The 20,291-nt window shown below is 45.3% G+C and overlaps 2 protein-coding genes across 5 annotated transcripts in view; both read right to left on the minus strand.

The window, feature by feature from the left end:
- Rcd5 (microspherule protein Rcd5) overlaps positions 1 to 20,291 on the minus strand; it is a 101,330-nt gene that overhangs the window by 58,488 nt on the left and 22,551 nt on the right. The gene's annotated exons all lie outside the window — the stretch shown is intronic.
- Positions 15,102 to 20,291, minus strand: part of LOC144111921 (TATA-box-binding protein-like) — a 51,244-nt gene continuing 46,054 nt past the window's right edge. For all 4 annotated transcript variants that reach the window (XM_077645012.1, XM_077645010.1, XM_077645024.1 and 1 more), the window contains one exon: positions 15,102 to 15,759. In XM_077645012.1, coding sequence (XP_077501138.1) covers positions 15,576 to 15,759 — 184 coding nt within the window. In that variant the 3' untranslated portion in view covers positions 15,102 to 15,575. The remainder of the gene's footprint in view (positions 15,760 to 20,291) is intronic.

The following is a 20,291-nucleotide window of genomic DNA, read 5'->3' on the forward strand; positions in this document are numbered from 1 at the left end:
ACATGGCAGACCTCAAACGAAGAATAATTCAAGGCATGTGCGAATATACCCCCGCAGGTTGTGAAACGAGTGCTGCACTCTATGAAGGAGATTTATGGCATGTGTGGCGGTTGAAGGCAACCACTTTGAGCATTACTGATGCACAAAACCTAGTCAGCGAGATACGACATGGCAACAGTCATCAGTTCACGTCTTTTGAAATTACTTTTGATGAAAAATAATAAAACACAAGCAAACAACTTGCACACCGTTCCTTTCTTGGCCGAGCCAGAGCGGAAAGAGAAATTTAGCACATTATCACCGTGCTGTTCTTTTGAAGCCGCTGATGGCAGGAAACGCACCAAGTTCAATGCCAATGATGAAAACAGAGCGCGAGCTGCTCACGGAAGCAGTGACTATGCGCTCTTCTCGAGCGCCTGCCTGCCACAGTCGCAGCTATAGCCTTGGTGCAGCCGGTTGTTGTCATCATTTCATCAATCTCTTACGTAATATCGTGAGCGGGATATCCGGCGCACTCTGAGCGTTAGTGGCCGAATCGGATCCGAAAAGGCTGAAAATTCATTCGCGAATACCTCAATACCTGTTGCACTTAGGGACATGCTGCAAATTGTATTAGCTTTGAGTCTTTACAGTTTTCAATATTGCGACTACAATATGCAGCATAAAGTGAAGAGTTAAAAAATAAGTTCCGGAAATTTGGCTAATTAATTGATTAACTCTGACCACTATTTCCTTATCTTGGGTCCGCCGAGCCGGATATACATTCCGTGAAGGCGGCATTCACGCTACTAACAGCGCCTTCTTTTTAAAAATCTAAAGGGTTAAAAAACACCCTGTATATAATGCAGTGCTTGCACAGCTCGTGATCTGATACCTGCTCGTGATAGAGCTCGTGATCTGATAGCTACTTGTCACATCAGAACCATTCAGCTGCATGCTGTAGCAAACTGCATAGAAAAATAAACTCAGCTATTATTTACCTGGCAAAGTCAGACCAAATGTGGTGACCTATGTCCACTGATGCCGTGTACATCTTCCCAAAGTGGAAATACAGTGCAAAAAATAATTGACATGTATCCCGTTAAACAAACCGGAAATTAAAACTTTATACAAAAATTTAGGTCTAAGAGATCTTACTGCAAGATAATTTTTAACAGGTAAAAACCAAGCAATATATCATATAACAGCCTAAACTGCTTCTCCTTTTCTTGAGCAGCAGAAGCAGCAAGTGAAATTTAGAAGCATGCTGAGAGTACAACTGTTCAAGTAACAAAAAGCTCACCAGCTGCCTTCTCCGCCTCTTCAAGCTCCCTCTTTAAGCTTCCGTTTTCGAGCTTTAAAGAGCTGTTTTCCATGCGAAGTTCTTCAATTTCTTTTGCGTGGCTGCAGCACGGCTCTTCCTGAAATAAACATCAGACATCAAAAGCTAAGTATAGGTGAGCATTCCAACCACCACTAGCCACATTGCAAACGTTGTAGTTTGCATCAGTACTGGCTTTTAAGTTATAAATAGTTACCCGTGATTTTATTAATCCATGTAAATTTCTTTTTGCTGGAAATGATCTTAGCACCTAAGGAATGTGGCATAGTACAAATGAAAATTCTCTAGCAACCTTAGATATGAAGTGTTACTAAAATGCACAGTATACATCCAAATATCATTTAGTTTAGACCGTGCAAGACTCCAGTTTAGGCACATATTGCAGGAAAACACCACATTTGTGCACTGTCGAAACCAGCGCACAGTCACTTTAAAAATTGGTGGTCAAAGCATTTGCTTAGAAATGGTGCCACCCAACCAGAACTCAAATTAGTTTTCTACAGAGCATTAATCTCATATGATGAGAAAGTACTTAATGTTGCAACAAATGGTGAAACTTTCCTACTGTCCAGAGGGGCACTACATAGTGTACTCAGCTCTCATGTTTGCACTGCTTTCTGCTGTAAATAAGTTCCGAAAGTTATTCTTTGCAGCGACAACAGCTGCATAATGTGACGAAATCCAACTCCTGTCTCCGTACATGATTTCAGCTTGATTGGAACTAGCGGCAGTTGCTGGTAGACGACCGTAACCCCTTCAAAAATCTGCATGACACAACTTTGTGTGGTTTCGCTTCTAGGGTTTTACATTTTCAAAGCAACCCTAGCTAGAAGGGACGCTGTACTTGAGTGCTCCGGATAATTTCAACTATCTGGGGTTCTTTAATGTGCACTGATATTACACAGTACACGAGTGCCTCTCATTTCTCCTCCATCGAAATGCGGCAGCCACCGCATGGATCGAACCCTGGTCGCCTGCCATCATGGTGGGGCACGTGACACACAGTTTAAAAGAACTTCTATTTGGACTAGATGGTTCATTTCGATCCAGAAAGGAAAACAGTAGCGCCAAAAAACACACAGACACAGTAGAAGAACGACGTAGGACGAGCGCTAATTTCATCTGACTTTATACCTTGAAAGGTGAGCAAATATAACGAAAAATCTTGGCATGCGCAGACAGAAATCTGACGTGCGATCAACAAAACCGTTCAAGATATACAAGCTCAGCTTTAGCAAGGTTTACAGACGTATCGTTGACACACTCTCTTCCTCTTTTTCTGATGTGGTACGCCTCTAAAACCTCTCGTGTCTTACTATCACCGCTCCTGCCCAGAATATTTGCCTCATCAAGTCGGGGTTCACACTTTTTACATTGTTTGCAATTTTCACCCGCCGAATGTTCCGCCGGTCGGTGACACACCTTGCACTCTGCGCAGTGTTTGGGTAGATGCGCTCCTCCTGCTTCCTTGAGCGCGCGCGCATGCTCAGCTGCACGGTCATTGATGCACCTGCCCGTTTGGCCCACATAGGCCTTCCCGCAGGTCAGTGGTATCTCATAGACCACGCCGGTGCAACACTTCACAAAGTGTTTTCTATGATTTTTGCTGCAACCGTTCCTCTTTCATCGCTGGCTACGCGTGCACAGAGCTGAGCAATCTTACGTGGAGCCGAAAAAACACCACTGGCACGCCATGCCTATTTGCCACCTTTTTTACGTTGTGGGCGACCCTGTGCACATACGGCACAACTTCAGGTCTCGCAGCTGGCTTCTTACGCTCCGAAGGCCGCTTAAACATGGCGCCCTTGACTTTTTGTAGGAGGCCTTCTGCCACGCCTGTGAGAACCGAGCTTGGGAACCCGGCCCCCACCAATCGAGCCACTTGCTTATCAATCTGCGGGAAGGCCTATGTAGGCCAAATGGGCAGGTGCATCAATGACCGTGCAGCTGAGCATGCGCGCTCGCTCAAGGAAGCAGGAGGAGCGCGTCTACCCAAACACTGCGCACAGTGCGCGGTGTGTCATCGACCGGCGGAACATTCGGCGGGGGAAAATTGCAAACAATGTAAAAAGTGTGAACCACGACTTGATGAGGTAAAGATTCTGGGCAGGAGTGGTGATAGTAGGGCACGAGAGGTTTTAGAGGCGTACCATGTCAGAAAAAGAGGAAAAGAGTGTGTCAACGATACGTCTGTGAACCTTGCTAAAGCTGAGATTGTATATCTTGAACGGTTTTGTTGATCGCACGTCAGATTGCTGTCTGCACATGCCAAGATTTTTCTGTATATTTGCTCGCCTTTCAAGGAATAAAGTCAGATGAAGTTAGCGCTCGTCCTACGTCGTTCTTCTACTGTGTCTGTGTGTTTTTTCAGCGCTACTGTTTTCGTTTCTGGACATGACACACACCTTTTCTTAAAAGAGAATAGACGCCCAATTTTGGTGGCATGTTTTATTCTTTACAGTGATGCAGATGACACTACTCTACATGAATTACCACATGCTATTCGCCGTGAACGGTTAATATTTTATAATCAAATTCTTCTGTCATGCTGTTTCAGTTTTGGTTTCAACAGCCGAACGATGACTATGACGTCAAAGTGTAGTATATGTCACGAGAGGCATGACAAAATTGCAGTATAATCACTACTTCTACATTCGTTGCCATTCCAGCTCTTAAGGCAAGCTGGCTTAAGCACTGTAATGAATTAAAACAATGAACCTATGATTATATCGCAGTTTTTTCATGTCTCACGACACTTCCAAGCATACTTTGACGTCACAGTTATCGTTCGGCTGTTGTAACCAAAACATCACACGAAAGAAATTAAATTATAAATTACTTAGCGATTGTAGGAAAAAACCACATGGTAATCCATGTATAATAATGCCTCATGTATCATTACAAAGAATAAAACACACTCAAATGTTAGGGCCTCTATACACCTTCAAGATGGTTCTTCATTGCGAAGAGAGGTTCCTTTTAAATAAAATTGTCAAAGTATAAAAACGGACTTTGCACTCATCCCAGACCTACTTTTTCAAGAGCCACATTTCTGTTAAAACAATGTTTCACCAACTAGATTTGAAACATTATTCACTGAAGCAGTCTACAGTTCAGCTAAAACCTGACGGGAAAGTTGCACTTATTTTATTATGCCTTTAGTATAGCAGCCGGCAGCAGAAAAAAGGGGCTTTCATGACATCCATGTGCATATTCAATAGCACCTTTTAAACCTTGTGACTTTTTTTACGATATATTTTATTAACTCTCACAAGGTTACATCAGCAACAAGGATAGAGGACGCAAGGCAAAAAGCTGCGTTGTTGCAGTTTCAATAAACACATATGATGCGTGCTCACCAGTAGTCAAAGCTGTCACACGAGCAAACCAAGCTGCTCCTGCTGCGTACTGTCAAGAGACAAGGCACTCAATGACTCACAGAGTAGCTTGTTAGCTGTGCACAATTTGCTTGTTCTGTTGTGAATGAAAGGAACCCTGACATGTGCTTCGGTCACGTTTATGAACCACCTGCTCCTGCAGTTTGCAACACTCATCATTTGGTATGGCTATGTGTGTGACGATTAGTTTCTGCAAGTACAGCAGTAGCCAAGGAAAGGAAAGAGGATCAGTGCACCCAAACAAAGCCACTGTACACAGTGCCAGTTCCCGCATGCTGCACATAAAACATGCAGACTTCAACCACCCACTCCAGCTATGGCATGCATGCAATTCATAACAGGCAAATCCACGATTTCAATACGACACTATGGCAATGGCAGGTCAAGGAAAGGTTCGCCATGTAGCCCGATTATCTATGTTGATAAAAAGGTACAGTGCATAGTTGACGAAGACTACAGTAGTTTAAAAAGCGTTGCTTCTGACGTTGAGGGGATGCAACAGCCGGAAGGTTTACTGCATAGCACTCTGCTTTCTTAAAATGCAGTGCTTTTTTCAGGATATAAAATGTCGTACGGACTTGCAAAAGAACTATTGTTTTCAGCGTGAAGCTATAAAATTACGGTTTGATTTGTGACATTAAAATTATCGTTTAAATATATCAATCGTTGACTACTGTATTTCTGGACTTTGTCAGACAGTGAACAAACCACGCAACCATGCCTTTTCCTTAGTCCCGTACGTAGCAGATACATTTGGTGACCACGGGATCAGAATGCAGGACATGCAAGCTATGCCATTAAAGGACTGTCTGCATGAAAAAAATATTACTGTTTCATTGATTGTGCAATGTGGTAATATACAGGTGCAGCATGTATATATAACACCCCACTCACAAACTTTACACAAACCGAGCGCACTGCTTGAAGACATTAGCTCCACAAAGCATTGGCCACTGTGTATGAGACTATGCTTCATGCTGCACTTGCAGTGGCTGATGATAGGAAGTGCCTTGCAACCACAGTGCTAATATAGGTCCTAGCAATTAAAGTTTGTGGGTGGTGGTACACGATGATTAGAAATAGAAATATGATTAGAATGAAAGCAATAATTCAGAGGCACCTACAGAATTATTGCTTAATGACATGCATACATGTCAGATGACATGCTAAAACTAGCTCGTACTGTCTTTGCGAAAAGTAACTGAGCAGTCGCACTGACAGCTGGTGCGGGCTCGCAGCTGTGAGACGGTGCTGCGGTCTCCGATGCTGGCCCACAATGCCCAGCTGAGTATGTAAACTGAATGACTTAAGCTTTCGCCCTCGCTCTACTTCCTTGGATGATAAGACAGTAAGCTGACAGCAAGTGCGGCTTTCGATTTCTTGCGGCTTATGTTGGCAAGTTTACACCCAGAGCCAGGGAGCAGGGGCCAGCATCGGAAACCAAAACACCACTGCTCGGTTCCAAGACCATTACAACCACCAGTATGACTGCTTGGTTACTTTTGGAAAAGACTGTAGATAAAACAAAGCACTCCACACATTTCGGTACACTGCTCCATGGTTTTCTTAAGAGAATTGCTCCCACCTTGTTGCAGCTGTTTCCACCAAAGGGCTGTCAAAAGGCCTGTTGCAAAGTTTCTTTGCAGCACCTTCATCCTAACTACGCCCACTTAAAGACTAAAGCCCCTCTCCTATCCCCCCAACTAGATTATCCTGAGTGAGCTGCGGCCACTTTAACTGCTTTTTCTTTTATATATTAATGACATTGTTCAAGTAATTAGCCCATCAGTGCATATTAGATTGTTCACAGACTATTGTATATTATTCAAAGAAATTACTAATAGGGATGACCAGAATGTTTTGAACAATGTTTTGAAATGGTGCGACCAATGGGGCATGGTTCTCAATGCTGACAAAAGTGTGTATCTTCCGATAACAAGAAAAAACATACCACATAGTTACACACACAAATTAATTTCGTCCCCTCTTGAACAAGTATCTAACTACAGATACTTAGGCATAACTATAACTAGCAAATTAACGTGGAACTTGCATATCAATAACATTTGCTCTTCCGCATTTCGCAAATTGTGCTGCTTAAGACATAAACTGAAGAACGCGCCTCCTAACATCAAGCTACTTTGTTATTCTTCTATAATCAGACCAAAACTCGAATACGCATGCGTAGTGTGGGACCCGTATACTAAATCTAACATAGCCAATTTGGAACGAATACAGGGAAAGGCTGTTAGATTCATCTTTAATAAATATGCAAAGACTGACTCCCCCACCACTTTGACGGAAATTAACCAAATTGAACAACTTGAACTCCGAAGAAAAAGTTCAGGTTAGAGTTCCTTGCGCTTTTATTAGAGAACAAATTTGGTCTGGACCCCTCATTATACTTAAAGCGATTGTCTGCCAGACAAACTCGACGTTACCACCCTAGTTTTGTAACCACTATATTCGCCAAAACAGACACCTACAAGTTTTCATTTTTCCCACGAACTATAATAGATTGGAATCAAATAAACCAACCATTCCCCCATGAGGTCTAACCAATTAGTGCTATTTCTGTCTATTTTCTAGTGTTATTTCTTTCTTATTTCGCTCACTTGTACGCCCACCCTGCTTGGACTTAGTGTTCGCAGTATTTCATAAATAAATAAAAAAAATATATATACTAGAAACAGCAAGGGACCGATAACAGAACCTTGTGGGACGCCGGAGGTCACAAGAACCGATGATGAGTTAATGCCGTTAGCGTGCACGTACTGAAACCTATTAGACAAAAAGCATTCAATACATCGTAGTACATTTTGGTCGATGTTAAGTTTACTTAATTTGTGAAGAAGCAAGCTGTGAGCGGCTTTGTCAAATGCTTTGAAAAAATCTAAATAGATACAGTCAACCTCACTGCCACCAGGAAGTATGAAGTTAATATCATTTGTAAAATTGATTAGCTGTGTTTCACAAGAAAAGTGCTTTCTAAAACCTTGCTGGGTACGAGTGAAAAAGGATGATGACTTGCTCGCAACACCCCTTTCTCTGGCCCTTTCAGCGTGGGGATACGGCAGCGAGCTGGAGGTTGTCGTCCGTTAATCTTCGTGGGCATGGCAAATGACGACGCGACTCCTTCCGGCTTCTTGACCCGACCGTGCGGTCTTGCCCGGCGCGTCGGCTGACATCTAAAGAACAGGTGTCGGCGGTGCGTGCGATCTTTCGGCTGGCTGCGAGATCATCCTCTCCGCAGCCGGAGTGGATCCGAGGGCATCCTCCTCTTTCCCTGGCTCGACACGTGACGAGGGCGCGTCCCTGTGTGCGGTGGTGCTTGTTTGTGCACGATAATGCAAGTTTTAAGCCACTCCCACCCTGGCGGAGACGTCTTTAACCTGGGGAATCTAGGGACGAAGAACTGTTGTAAAACTGGATTGCCAGTGCAGTGAATCATGCTCCTCTTGTGTGCTCCTTCTGGATGCTCCAGCATGCTCCATTTTGGGATGCTCTATTTTGGGATCCTCCATTATGATCCTACCTTAAGATCCTCTCTTCAGAACGAAGTTCATTTTGACCCCTACCTATGTAAATAAATGTAAATAAACCCTCTCGTAACCTTCCTGCCATCATCAAACTCCTTTAACTCGTCGGCAGTCCTGTCCTGGTGGTGGTGGTGGTGTTCGGAGCAAGGTCGTTCCTGACCTATGGTTCCGTCTAGAGTGACTCCGAACCCCTCATCCAACAACTGGTGGCAGCGGTGGGATTGAAGTGCCATATCCAACAACTGGTTGGCAGCAGTGAGATGAACCGGGTGACGTGGTGCTGCATCTGCAGGTGAGTGCTCGGTTTTTGCTTTGGATCTTCCAGGCTTCAAATTCTGGGTTAAAAATTTGAACTGCTGGTTTATCGGGTGTATGTCTGTAGCAAAAGGGTAGTAGCTCAGAATCACCATGTGCGAGCAAAACCAATATTTACAGGCAGCGACCGTGGACCTGACGAGGTTGTCGAGGGCAGAACTGTGGTTTTCATGCGATGAGTTAGGAGTGGATGTGGAGGAAAGCGCAAAAGATTCGAACATTATCCAGGCAATCAAAACGTTTGAAACAGAATTAGAAGATGATTTGGAAATTGCTTGGGGTAACACGCGAAGGTGGGCAAAAAAACAGCAACGCAAAACAACTGAAGAAACGGAAAGGCAGAATCAGGAGGCAGAGCTGCAGGAAGGCAAAAAGTTCTCAAAGAGACTATGAGGAAGCTAGCAGCGGAGCTAGAAAAGCTCCGACCCGAGGCTGAGAATGGGGGGACTTGTAAAGGTATGAAAAGCGTAACAGAGAGGGAAGACCGCATCTTGCAAGCAGAAGAAGAGCGATGTTTTCAAGGGGCATCGGCCTGCGGGAAGACCGAGACCACATCGACCTGACAGACAGGCGGTAGAAAAAAAGAAAAGCGGCCCGAAAGATCACAAGACTCTAGGTTGCGAGACACCCAGCGCACAAGAGCGCAGGGATCGACCAACAGTAACAGAGACTACACATGCCTTGTTAAGCCATGGTACACATGTTAAGCGAATTCAGCACGTGCACTTCAGAATGATGGGTCCTTCAATTTCCGCACAGGATTCCGGGAAGCGCGCAGGGCGAAGCCCAGTCGAGCTTACTTGGTTCGAGAAAAATCGGTAGCTTCTCGACATCGTTTACGCAAAAAGCGTGCAGGCGCAAAAACACGGAGACCGCACACACACAAGACAGGACTGGCGCCAACTTGCAACTAAGTTTATTCATGGAAAAAAAATACTTAATAACCGCACGATCAGGCAAAGATAAAAATAGAGCAAAAACAAGCATTGATATATACAAGCAGTGGCATAACAAAAGCACAAGTGCAAAATGACCAAGCAATGATTATATCGCTGATAATGAAACGTTAAGGAAACTAATCTCTTCATCTGACAACGAGACAAATGGCTTGCTTTTGCAGATATGACCCCTCTGCTTGATGTAATAAGGTTCGATGATTACACGCTCTAATCTGTCTTTAGACCTTGCAATGAATTTAGTATTTTCAAAACCCGGACGACACTTGCAGCTTTTGCAGTGAGTGGCCATGTGGCTGCCATAACCATTTTTTATAGCAGTCTTGTGCTGGCTCACCTTTTCGTTAAAGCACTGGCCTGTCTGGCCAATATATTCCTGACCGCAGCTTAGAGGCACGACGTACACAACGTCAGCCGTACAATCAGTGGCGCGGGTTTGGTGGTTCTTTATGCATTGCCAGACCATTCATACGTTGTTCAAGGTGCTAACGCGCGACACCTTGCAAGGAGCAGAAAGAACCACATTGACCTTATACCTGCTGGCCACTTTATATTGTGTGAAAGCCGATGAATATGGGGAATTACACTGTCGGTTGCTTCTCTTTATCCTTCTCTTTTTGGGCCTGATCACCCTTTAATTTCGGCTTGCGCTTCTTAACAAGGTTCTCACTGATACTAGTGATGAGGTGTTTTGGGTACCCTGCTTGGTGAATGCGTTCAGTTTGCGAATCAAAACTCTGTGCCATCTCATGCTCACAAGAGTTTTCCAATGATGCATTCAGGCATGTGGAAACGATTCCACGCTTGATTAGCTTTGAATGTGCACTACCGCAGGGGAGTAGCCTTTTACACGATCTGGGGTTGTAGGACCAACAAACATGTCTGTCCTTCCTAAACACAAGTCTCTGGTCAAGAAACTGCAGGGCATTGCCGCGGGGAACTTCTTGCGTAAAAAGAAGCCCTTTGATTCATTTCTGAAAATGGTGACAATGTTTTCAAAGATGACGCTTAGTTTTGAACCTACGTGATGGGTTAGCAAAATTAGGTAGTCATCCACATATCTGAATACCTTAACGCGTTAGAGGTCAATAAAAATCGGTCACTGACACGTTTGTCAGCATACAATAAATAAATGCCACTCAATATATGTGCAAGAGACAACCCAATACAAACACCACCACGCTGAACATAAAACTGATGGTTGAAAAATATGGCGCCAGTCCTGTCTTGTGTGTGTGCTGTCTCCGTCTTTTTGCGCCTGTACGCTTTTTTGCGTAAACCATGTCATGCTACAACCAACAATCTCAAATCAAAGTCTTGCTGTAGCTTCTCGAGCTAGACGCGGTTCGTCGCCAGGAGTCGGTTCTCGACTTTGCATGATTTACCAGGACCATTTGAGCGCGTCGAGGGGCGGTAGAGATGACAGGGACGGTCAAGAATAGCGGTTTTTAGTTGCCGTTTGTCACGAGTTGAAAGCAGTACAATCAGTCAGAGCGCGACCCCGGCGGGCGCGTCTGAAAGACTGATCCTTTCAAACCAGGGAAAGTCAGTCAGCCCTCATTCCCATGTAGCCATTCGAAGTAGCCGTTTTTTTATTCCTCTTTTTCTTTTTTTTGGTGGGGGGGGGGGGGGGGTGCGTGAAATCGGGGAGGGAAAGGCTACTTTATTTTAGGCTAACGATTAGGGTTGATCGAATATGGTCGTTTTTTTTCATATAAGTTCGACAACGGCTATCGTGTAATTGAGTTAGAAATTTCCGTGCTGCCAAATGATAAGGACACTCGCAAGAATGCAGTGAGGATAGTTCCCGAGTAGGCGATCAACTGCTTGCGGTGGAACCGCTGAGTGCTAGCAAGTTCCTTTGTGTTTGAAATTTTCGAACAGGTTTGCTTTTGTATCTTAAATAGATCCAGACGTGTTAAACTTGGTTGCGGTACCAAGGCTTGTTTCTACAGTGACGGAAGTATGGCTATTGCGTTGCGGAGGCAATAAAAGTAGGTGTATTTGTGCGTATTTGCGTACTTGTGTTTAGCGGCGCCTGGTTAGTTAGCCCATTGGGGCATACGAAGATTACCCAAATGAATATTGGCTGCAGAATTTTGTGGAGAACAGCTGTAGCAGCTTTGTGTATAGATGACGGCGACGAGGTGTCACATTGACACAATGAGTTTAAGGGAAGTATCTCGCTAGTACGAGAGTGAGTAAGGTCTGTGATGCGCAGTCGCAACTTTGTGAGTTGAACTGGATTATTGATTCTCAGTCTCGAGCGATCAAGCTTCTTTGAGAAAAGCGCCGTACATTAAACTGAGTGTGGGCCAAATTTTAAAGACTTTCGATATTCGGGTGGTTTAGGGGGATCAGATCTTTGATGGATAAGGGATGAAGTTTCTATTCAAAATTTATTGGCTTTGACACACCACCGCTTATCGTACAACGTGGCAGTCTGTCCTTGGCGACCTCAGATGTGACGGGGACGCTCGCTTTGAGCCTAGATTCGGGCAAAATTTACGAATCATTATTGTCGACCAGGATTTTGTTTGGCATTAGAAGGAACCCTGGTAGGTCTTGAGTGAATTCCGGGCGCTAGCGCGTGGGGCAGTGCTTTGTTGTTTGGAACGTCCTGTCAATGCTTTCCTTTGTTAGTGGTTTGGTGCTTTCGTTTTGCTTTTGAAGTTGACATTGCAAGCTAGGAAATCAACGTGGACGCAAGCCCATCTCTTCATCCCCAGAGGTTGAAAACGCTGGCCAGTCGAGACTTTCTGGGCCGCGGAGGTATGGTTCCATTCGGGCGTCCGCCAGTCTGTATTAGCGGCGTCGTCGGCAAGGTTCACCTGTTGGAAACCAACACTAAGCTACTTCGCGATGGTTCTGAGCCAGGCGATAAGAATCGCTCCCACGTTCCCGACCCGAGTACCGGAGAGCCTCGCCCGGGTGGATTCCGGGAACCAAGTAAGCGAAACGGAGGCGCCACCACAGCGAACCAGCGGCAACTATTGTTCCCAAATGCCCGTGACTAAGCTGAGGGAACTAATGTGGCCTCATTCCTGGTAAAAGACGTTCAGCGTGCGGATACGGCAGCGAGCTGGAGGTCGCCGTGCGCTAATCTTCGCAGGCATGGCAAATGACGAAGCGACTCCTTCCGGCTTCTTGACCCGGCTGTGCGATCTTGCCTGGCGCGAGGGCTGACATCTAAAGAACGGGTGTTGGCGGTGCATGGGATCTTTCGGCTAGCTACGAGGTCATCCCCTCAGCAGTCGGAGTGGACCCGCGGGCATTCTCCTCTCTGCCTGACTCGACACCCGACGAGGGCGTCTCTGTGTGCGGTGGAGCCTGTTTGTACGCGATAATACGTTTTAGGCCACTCCCACCCTGGCGGAGACGTCCTCAGCCTGGGGAATCTAGGGACGGAGAACTATATAAAAGCTGGATGGCGAGAGCAGTGAATCATGCTCCCCTTGTGTGCTCCTTCTGGATGCTCCATCATGCTCTATTTTGGGGTCCTCCATTATGATCCTACCTTGAGATCCTCTCTTCGGAGAGCTGTTCATTCTGATCTCTATCTAGTAAATAAATGTAAATAAACCCTCTCGTAACGTTCCTCCCATCATCCAACTCCTTTAACTCGTCGGCAGCCCTGTCCTGGCAGTGTTCGGAGCAAGCGTCGTTTCTGACCTGTGGTTCCGCCTAGAGCGACTCTGAATCCCTCATCCAACACCGGACTCATAGTGTCAGCGTGATCAGCTGACGAATAGCCTGTACTTGCGTTTACTGATGAGTAATGTTCCCATAGTTCTCTAAGCAGTTACCCTAGTAAATACCTCGTAGGCAGCGTTCAGTAAGCTGATCGGTCTGTAATTTACAACGTCCTTGACGTCTCTTTCCACTGTTAATGTGAGCTTTCTTCCAGGATCTCGATACGCTCCAGGTCGTGGGACACTGCCTATACAGAGTGGCTAGTTCTTCTAGCACAACCTCCTCGCTACCCTTCAACGTATCTGCAGTTACCTGATCCTCAGCAGCCGCTTTCCTACGTTTCATTTCTTGTAAGGCTTTGCTTACTTGCTCTTTCGCTACCAGCGGAATGTACAGTTCATCTGTACCACTGCTTATGTCATGTCATCCTTATTATTTCGGGTACTGAAAAGATCTCTTTAGAGTTCCTCGGCCATTTTTATTCTCTGAAACATATAATAGCCTTGCCCTGTTTGTCAATTTTTGATATATTTGATTTTTTTTACTGCCTATAGCCTCAACTTGACAGCTTTTATGCTACATACGGCACATAGAGCATGCCAGCTTCTCTTTACATTTAACTTTCTCACTCAGTTGCTTCACGTTTACAGATTTCTTTCGTCAGTTAAGTTCCATGTACGTATCTAACGGTCTCATAACTTGCAGTTTCTAAAATGCATAATTTGCCCTCCTTTCTGAGCGCTTACCACTACCCTAACTACCCCAGCGCTTACTTCTTTTCCCCGCTCCGTAATGATATTTGCAATATAATTTTTGGCTTGAAAAGGCCCTCGTCCCTGGTTAAAGAGGAATACCTCTTCTGCAGTACCATTGTGCTGTCCACTGCATTTGCTCTGACCCTTAACTCATAAATGTTATTCTTATTAGCTTCTTCCCCTCTCCAAACCCAGGCCAATTCCAGAAAGCTCCCTCCTTTGGCTGCCTATTAAAGCCCGGCACCGTGCTCACCGACGAAGCACAAACTCTCCTCTCTGCCCTACAGGTGTCACCCACATGCCCGGTCCAGGCGCCAACCGCCATGAAGCCGTCGCGGAAATGCGCCCTCCCCTCTCAGTTGCCCTCCCAGCGGGCGCGAGTCCTGCCGCAAACACAGAATGGCTGGTGCTGTGCCGGAGCATCCTTTTGTCAGAAATTCCAGCCGATGCAAGAAATCATGCTGTCATGCTGCCACGGGCATAAAGCAAGCCCGAAAGAGGGGAGCCGAGAGAGCAAAGCATTGAAAAGGTCTTCATCCATCGTTACCGAGAGGGCCCCTTCTGATGAAGCCGTAATGCTGTCGGACTCAGTTCTGAACACTTGTACTTTAATGTTCAAAGTACTCTGCATACAGCTGTTTTCGTTTCATTGCCTTCAGGTTTCTTCGGCTTGTGTGCCTCTGCGTGGGAGCTGCGTCAACTGCCAGAAGGCTCGACTGCACTACCGTGATGACACATCGCCTATCACTTGTGTGTACTGAGTTTTTGCCTTACACATTGCTGATTCCACGTCTTTGTGGAGCTTTTCGACTACCTCATGCATGAATGAAAGAATGCACAACCTTCAGATTGTAGCTCTCATTCAGCTTAAGTACAATACTTGCCACTGTCGTTCATGCTGTAGAATTCCTCCACCTTGAGAGTTATATCTTTTTTTTTGAACAGGAGCCCCTCGCCCAGCTGCCTCCTGGCCACTAAAACGCTCAACTAAGTGATGCCTTAGAATTATTTGGCAGAAAGGTATGTGAATGATGACAATACCAGTTGTTGGGCGAGTTGGTGCTGACGATGATCCATAACAGCGCGACAGACGGGACAAAGAAGAGGAGACACAACACACAGCGCTGACTCACAACTAAAACGTTTATTGGCTGCCAGCCAGTATAAATACTGGCCTGGTGGCCGGGAAAAGAATACAAGCACGCTTGACTTGCGTGATATCAAACATCGCCAGTTCATCAGGCACGTGTCAACAACAAGAGTCATCAGTGCAAAATATCACCCCTACAGCAGGCACGAGTTTTCATTCACAATCAAGGTAGCGGGTTTCCTTATCCGACAAGGCTACAGAGGGAGTGCTGATACACTGATCTGAAGTCCTAGCTATCAGGTGGGCTTAAATTATTTCCCTAGTTAGCGAGTCGCGGTTCTTACCTAATACAGAGCATTCCTTGTAAAGGGGAAAACAAGTTTTTGAGTCGTCGTTGTCTTCCTCGTCATCGTCATCTTCGTTGTCTTTGGAGTTTCTGCAATGTTTTGCTACGTGGCCTGTGATAGCGACACGAGAGACATTATATTGGTGCTCCTTTAATTTTTCGTTAACACATCGGCCAAACATTTGCCACATGACAGAGGTAGAGAGTAGATGACCCCTTCCCGGCAAGGCACGAATTGTCGGAGGTTTCACCTGTGAACACTATTTTGCCAGAGGCAAATATCAGAAGAGTGACGCGGGGGTGCTCTGGGCGGTAGGTCAGTCCCGGAGAAAGTTCAGGCTCGTAACTGAAAAGATAAAGCGCACTCTATTGCTGAACCGCCCCAAACACGAGACAGATTTCAATACCAAGCACAATATCATTGAAAATCCTCACTTCTATGCGCTCCGAGAGCGTTGTTGGAACCAATGAAACACTTGCGCACAGCACCTACAAAAACAACTTTACTCAGCCTCTAAAAAGCCCCTGCCCTGTCTGCAAAAAAACTCACCCCTCCTCATCCCCCCGTCTAACCATTCCTGAGTATGCCGAGTTCTTCGAAAATGATCCTGGTTACGCAGTCCCGGTGCTAAAATTTAAGTGTATTTGAAGAGCCGGGCACAGCCACAGTCAACCACAATGTTTGACAACCTTATGTTACTTAGCGCCCAGTCTGACCGACATGATTCTATGGAAAAACAAACCTCATGAAGAAATCGTTTCTGACACGAGCAAAATTTAATCGTGCGATCAATAGTGCAGCACCCGCTACCTCGACGCTAATCACAATCACCGCAGTCTTCCCACCACCGCGCCAAAAACATACAAACGCTAAGCACTGTGGCCGATTTTTCTATCTTGATGAAAATATGACGAAAATGCAAAACCAACATCGCTTTCCATTCCCTTATTCTTATGAAAGTGTTGCGGTGATTTAGTGCAATAAAAATAGTTATTTAGAGAAGAATGAATATTTCGGCACAACAAAGCAATCCGATCATCTAACCACCCGGAGGCTCTTTCACTGCCAATTGGGTGAAACACAATGGAAACAAGAATTTTGAATGGCTGGTTTCAGTACAAACAAAACCATATCCATCTCCGCCACATCTTGTGCGCTAACTGAAATACAAGAAATCGGTCAACCTCGGCTAACACCATCAAACCGCATGCTTGTTCGGCAAATCCACCAGTTGTTTCAGTACAAACAAAAGCATATCCACCTCCACCACATCTTGCGCGCTAGCTGAAATACAACAAGAATTCGGTCAACCTAGGCTAATATCATCAAACCGCATGCTCGTTTGGCAAATCCACCAGTATATCTCCGAATAATTAGTCACATTTGTTTTCTTGTCTAGTTCAAATGAAAACTCTCTCTCTTTCTGGAGTGCGTGTGCAAGGAACCACGTAATTTCGGACAGACGAATAACTCACTTTGCTGGGTCACTTCTTATCCCGCCATATACATGCAGTAACTGCACAGCGCTTGAGCAGGAAGAGAAAGGAGCAACGATTTGCTGTGTAATAAGGCGATTCGTAGGATATAGAACTCAGCAAAATACAAGGCAATAGGACGAATCATGGAAACAATGATGTAAACACCTGTCACCAAAAATATTACACTTGTTGCGCAACTAGACACTGAGCTGTGCATAGCCATATATTTTACGTGGTTAAGCGATGCGCCACTGACCTGTGATGACAGGTGCTGCCACCGGTTCGAGCAACCTCTCGCAAGCAATCATTAATTTAACTGCTACCTGAAATGGTGGCAGTTTGCTCACAATCCGGTGGACGTTGCGATAAGACCGCACCGCTCCACCTAGGCGGCCTACCTTGGTTCCTTCTGTGAGCATTATTGATGGATTTCTCGCTAATGTTATGCGACGTTAGCGTTAACACAGGCTTTTCTGGACACGGCCTCCTTAATGCCATCGGGTTAAAATCGCATTGACGGTGGTACCAGCTTCTTCACTAGGTAATGTTGATAATACATTTTTGAGCGTGCAAGATACATACATAAGTGTTTTGAGGAGGCCATTTGGACGTTGAAAGGGGAATGGGCAGCTAGGATTAAAGAACTCCAAAGGGACCTGAAGGTAGAACGAGAAGAACGGATTAAGCTAGAAACTCAGGTTGCCGAGTCGCTTAAGAGGGAGGAGGCTAATGCCGACCTGTTGGAGCGAATTGTGGACGAGCTGAAAGAGGAACGGGAAAAGCGGGCCAAGCTAGAAGAGCAGGTAGAAGCACTCAGGTCGCGGTCGGCAGGGTACTCCGGTTTGGAGCAGTGTCAGGTGGGGGACGAGGCTCGCCGATCCTACAGTGCTGTAGCACAGCAGGCTTTGAGTGGGGAAGACAGAGAGGTAAAAATGGGCATGGAGACTCGCGACAATAGCGTACAGTGGCGGGAGACAGCTAGTGCGATCCGGAGGGCAACTGTCGCAGTTAGGAAGCGAACGGTAAGAGCGCAGGAGGATTCTGGTAGTCGGTGACTCAAGCGTAGCGAGGGTTGAGGAAGGTATTTTGACGACAGTGAAGGCGGACAGGCGGGTGCAGGTCGAGGCCCCATCAGGGAAGTGCATGGTAGACGCAATGGCCAAAGCCTAGGAGGTGATGGGGCAACATGGATGGCGAACCCCTTGCCGTTATCCATGCTGGTCTCAATGATATCCTGAAAGGGAGGAGCCAGAATATCGAGAAGCAGTTAGAAGTGGGGATACGTAGCCTAAGAGGCCTCTGAGGGTCTGCATGTGGCCATATGCACAATCCCAGAAGTCCAGAGGGAGGCTAGCGAAACGGAAAGGAGGATCGTTGAGGCTAACCGTGTAATTAGGTTAATGAGTTGACGACTAACATACGGGGTAATGGAAGTTAACAGGGAAGTGTACGAGGTCAGGCCCCACCCTTTTGCACAGGATGGCATTCACTACGGTGGTGCCACTGGAAAAAGGGTGGGTGGTAGGATAGGTCGCCAGGCAACAGCTTTTTTTGGGGGACCCAGAGCTCTGAGGGAACCAGTGTAGAGAAGGAAGAACCAAGATCGAAGGGACAATGGAACCATAGGAGAAGAAATAGACAGAAGTGCCAGGGCCAAGTTAATTCAGATATGTTTCATTAACATGCAAGGTGGCAGGAATAGACTGAAATGGGAGGAAATAGTGGTATATGGTTTAGTGGAAACACATCTTAGGAGACATGGAGCAACCACCCTGTAACCCAGACTATGCATGGGAATATTGCAATAGAACAGAGGGCACCAGAAAGGGGTGGTGGAATTAGGGCATTCATTCATAAAAGTATGAATTTTCAAAGGGTTAATCTGGGATGCAAGGAACATTTATGGCTAAAAGTAAATGTGGCAGGGGAGCAAACACTCCTTGGGTTTGTATACCTGTGGACAGGAGCTAATGCAAAAGAGGAAAACAGGAAAATGTTAGAATGTATTGCAAGTGACATTGATGAGCTAGAAGGACAGGGCGATATAATTATATTAGGCGACATGAATGCATATACAGAAGACCTGGATGGGTACACGGATTCGACAGGAAGCATGCTGCTGGATGTGTGTGGCATGCATGATTTTGTTTTATGGAACAATACTGAGAAGTGTGAAGGGCTCATAACATGGGAGGCAGGGAGTTTGCACTCGACGATAGATTATGCACTGATGTCACAGATGATGTATTATAGATTACACGTAATGAGCATAGATGAACATGGTTCCAAAAGTCTAGGCAGTGATTACAAACGTATCAAGTTAAGTTTCAGAAGAGAAACCAATGTAGGACTGAAGCGACATGATCCATCAGAGGGTAATTTTTATTCAGAAAAGCAAGTGGAAGCAGCAGCCAAATAAATTGAGAAAGTAATTTTTGAGGATAATTAAACAGAATGGACTTATACTAAATGAACTCGATTAATTGAGCTAGAGCTAGCTAAAGTGCGAGTAAAGCAAAAATGGAAAAGGCGCAAACCCAAGGGTCGGTGTGATGAGGAGGTCAAGAGGGCGATATAGAAACGCCAGGAAACGTTCAGGGAACACATATTCCAAGAGAGGGGAACCAGAAGTTGAAGTAGACAAAAAAAATGGGATACCTTCATAAAGTTTAGAATGCAAGCATCCTATATGATTAATGAGAAAATTAGAAGAAAGGGTGCCCAATGGATGTCAAAAGTAAATAAAAAGGATAGAAAAGCAGCTCAAAATTTCTGGAAACATATAAATGCAATGAATAACAAGACTAGACTAGAGCAAATGTTTATTGTTACAGATCAGGGTATTTGACTAGAAGGGGATGAACCAATGAAACCCATAGGAACAAGGATGACAGAAAAATTTTAAGAAATGTTGCACATAATTTATCAAAGCAGAATAAACCAGTTACTGCAATTGCTTCACTTGAGCAAAGAGAGTGGGAAAGGGCACAGAAAAAGGTTCCTAGTGGCACATCAACAGGAGGAGACGGTATTCTGATTCTGTTAATAAAGAAGCAAGGACCAAAAGCCAAGCAAACATTAATACAGGCAGTGAATAAAATGATAGTGGATGGCAAAGTCCCCGATGAATGGCAATTAAGTAGAATGAACATCATGTATAAGAGAAAGGGGGACAAAGCTGACTAAAGAACTATCGTCCCATAACAGTGACATCTGTGGTTTACAGAGTGGTGATGCAGATTAGAAAGGAGAGACTGCAGGCTTGGGGGAAGAATGAGGGGGTGCTAGGGGAGCTACAAAATGGGTTCCGGAAACAAAGGAATTGGAGGAAAATGTGTTTTCAATGACGCAGTGTATAGAGATTGCTGAAAAGAAACACAGGCCCCTATGGCTAGCATT

The sequence above is a fragment of the Amblyomma americanum genome, chromosome 1 (assembly GCF_052857255.1).
Source record: "Amblyomma americanum isolate KBUSLIRL-KWMA chromosome 1, ASM5285725v1, whole genome shotgun sequence".
In the NCBI taxonomy this organism is placed as follows: Eukaryota; Metazoa; Arthropoda; class Arachnida; order Ixodida; family Ixodidae; genus Amblyomma; species Amblyomma americanum.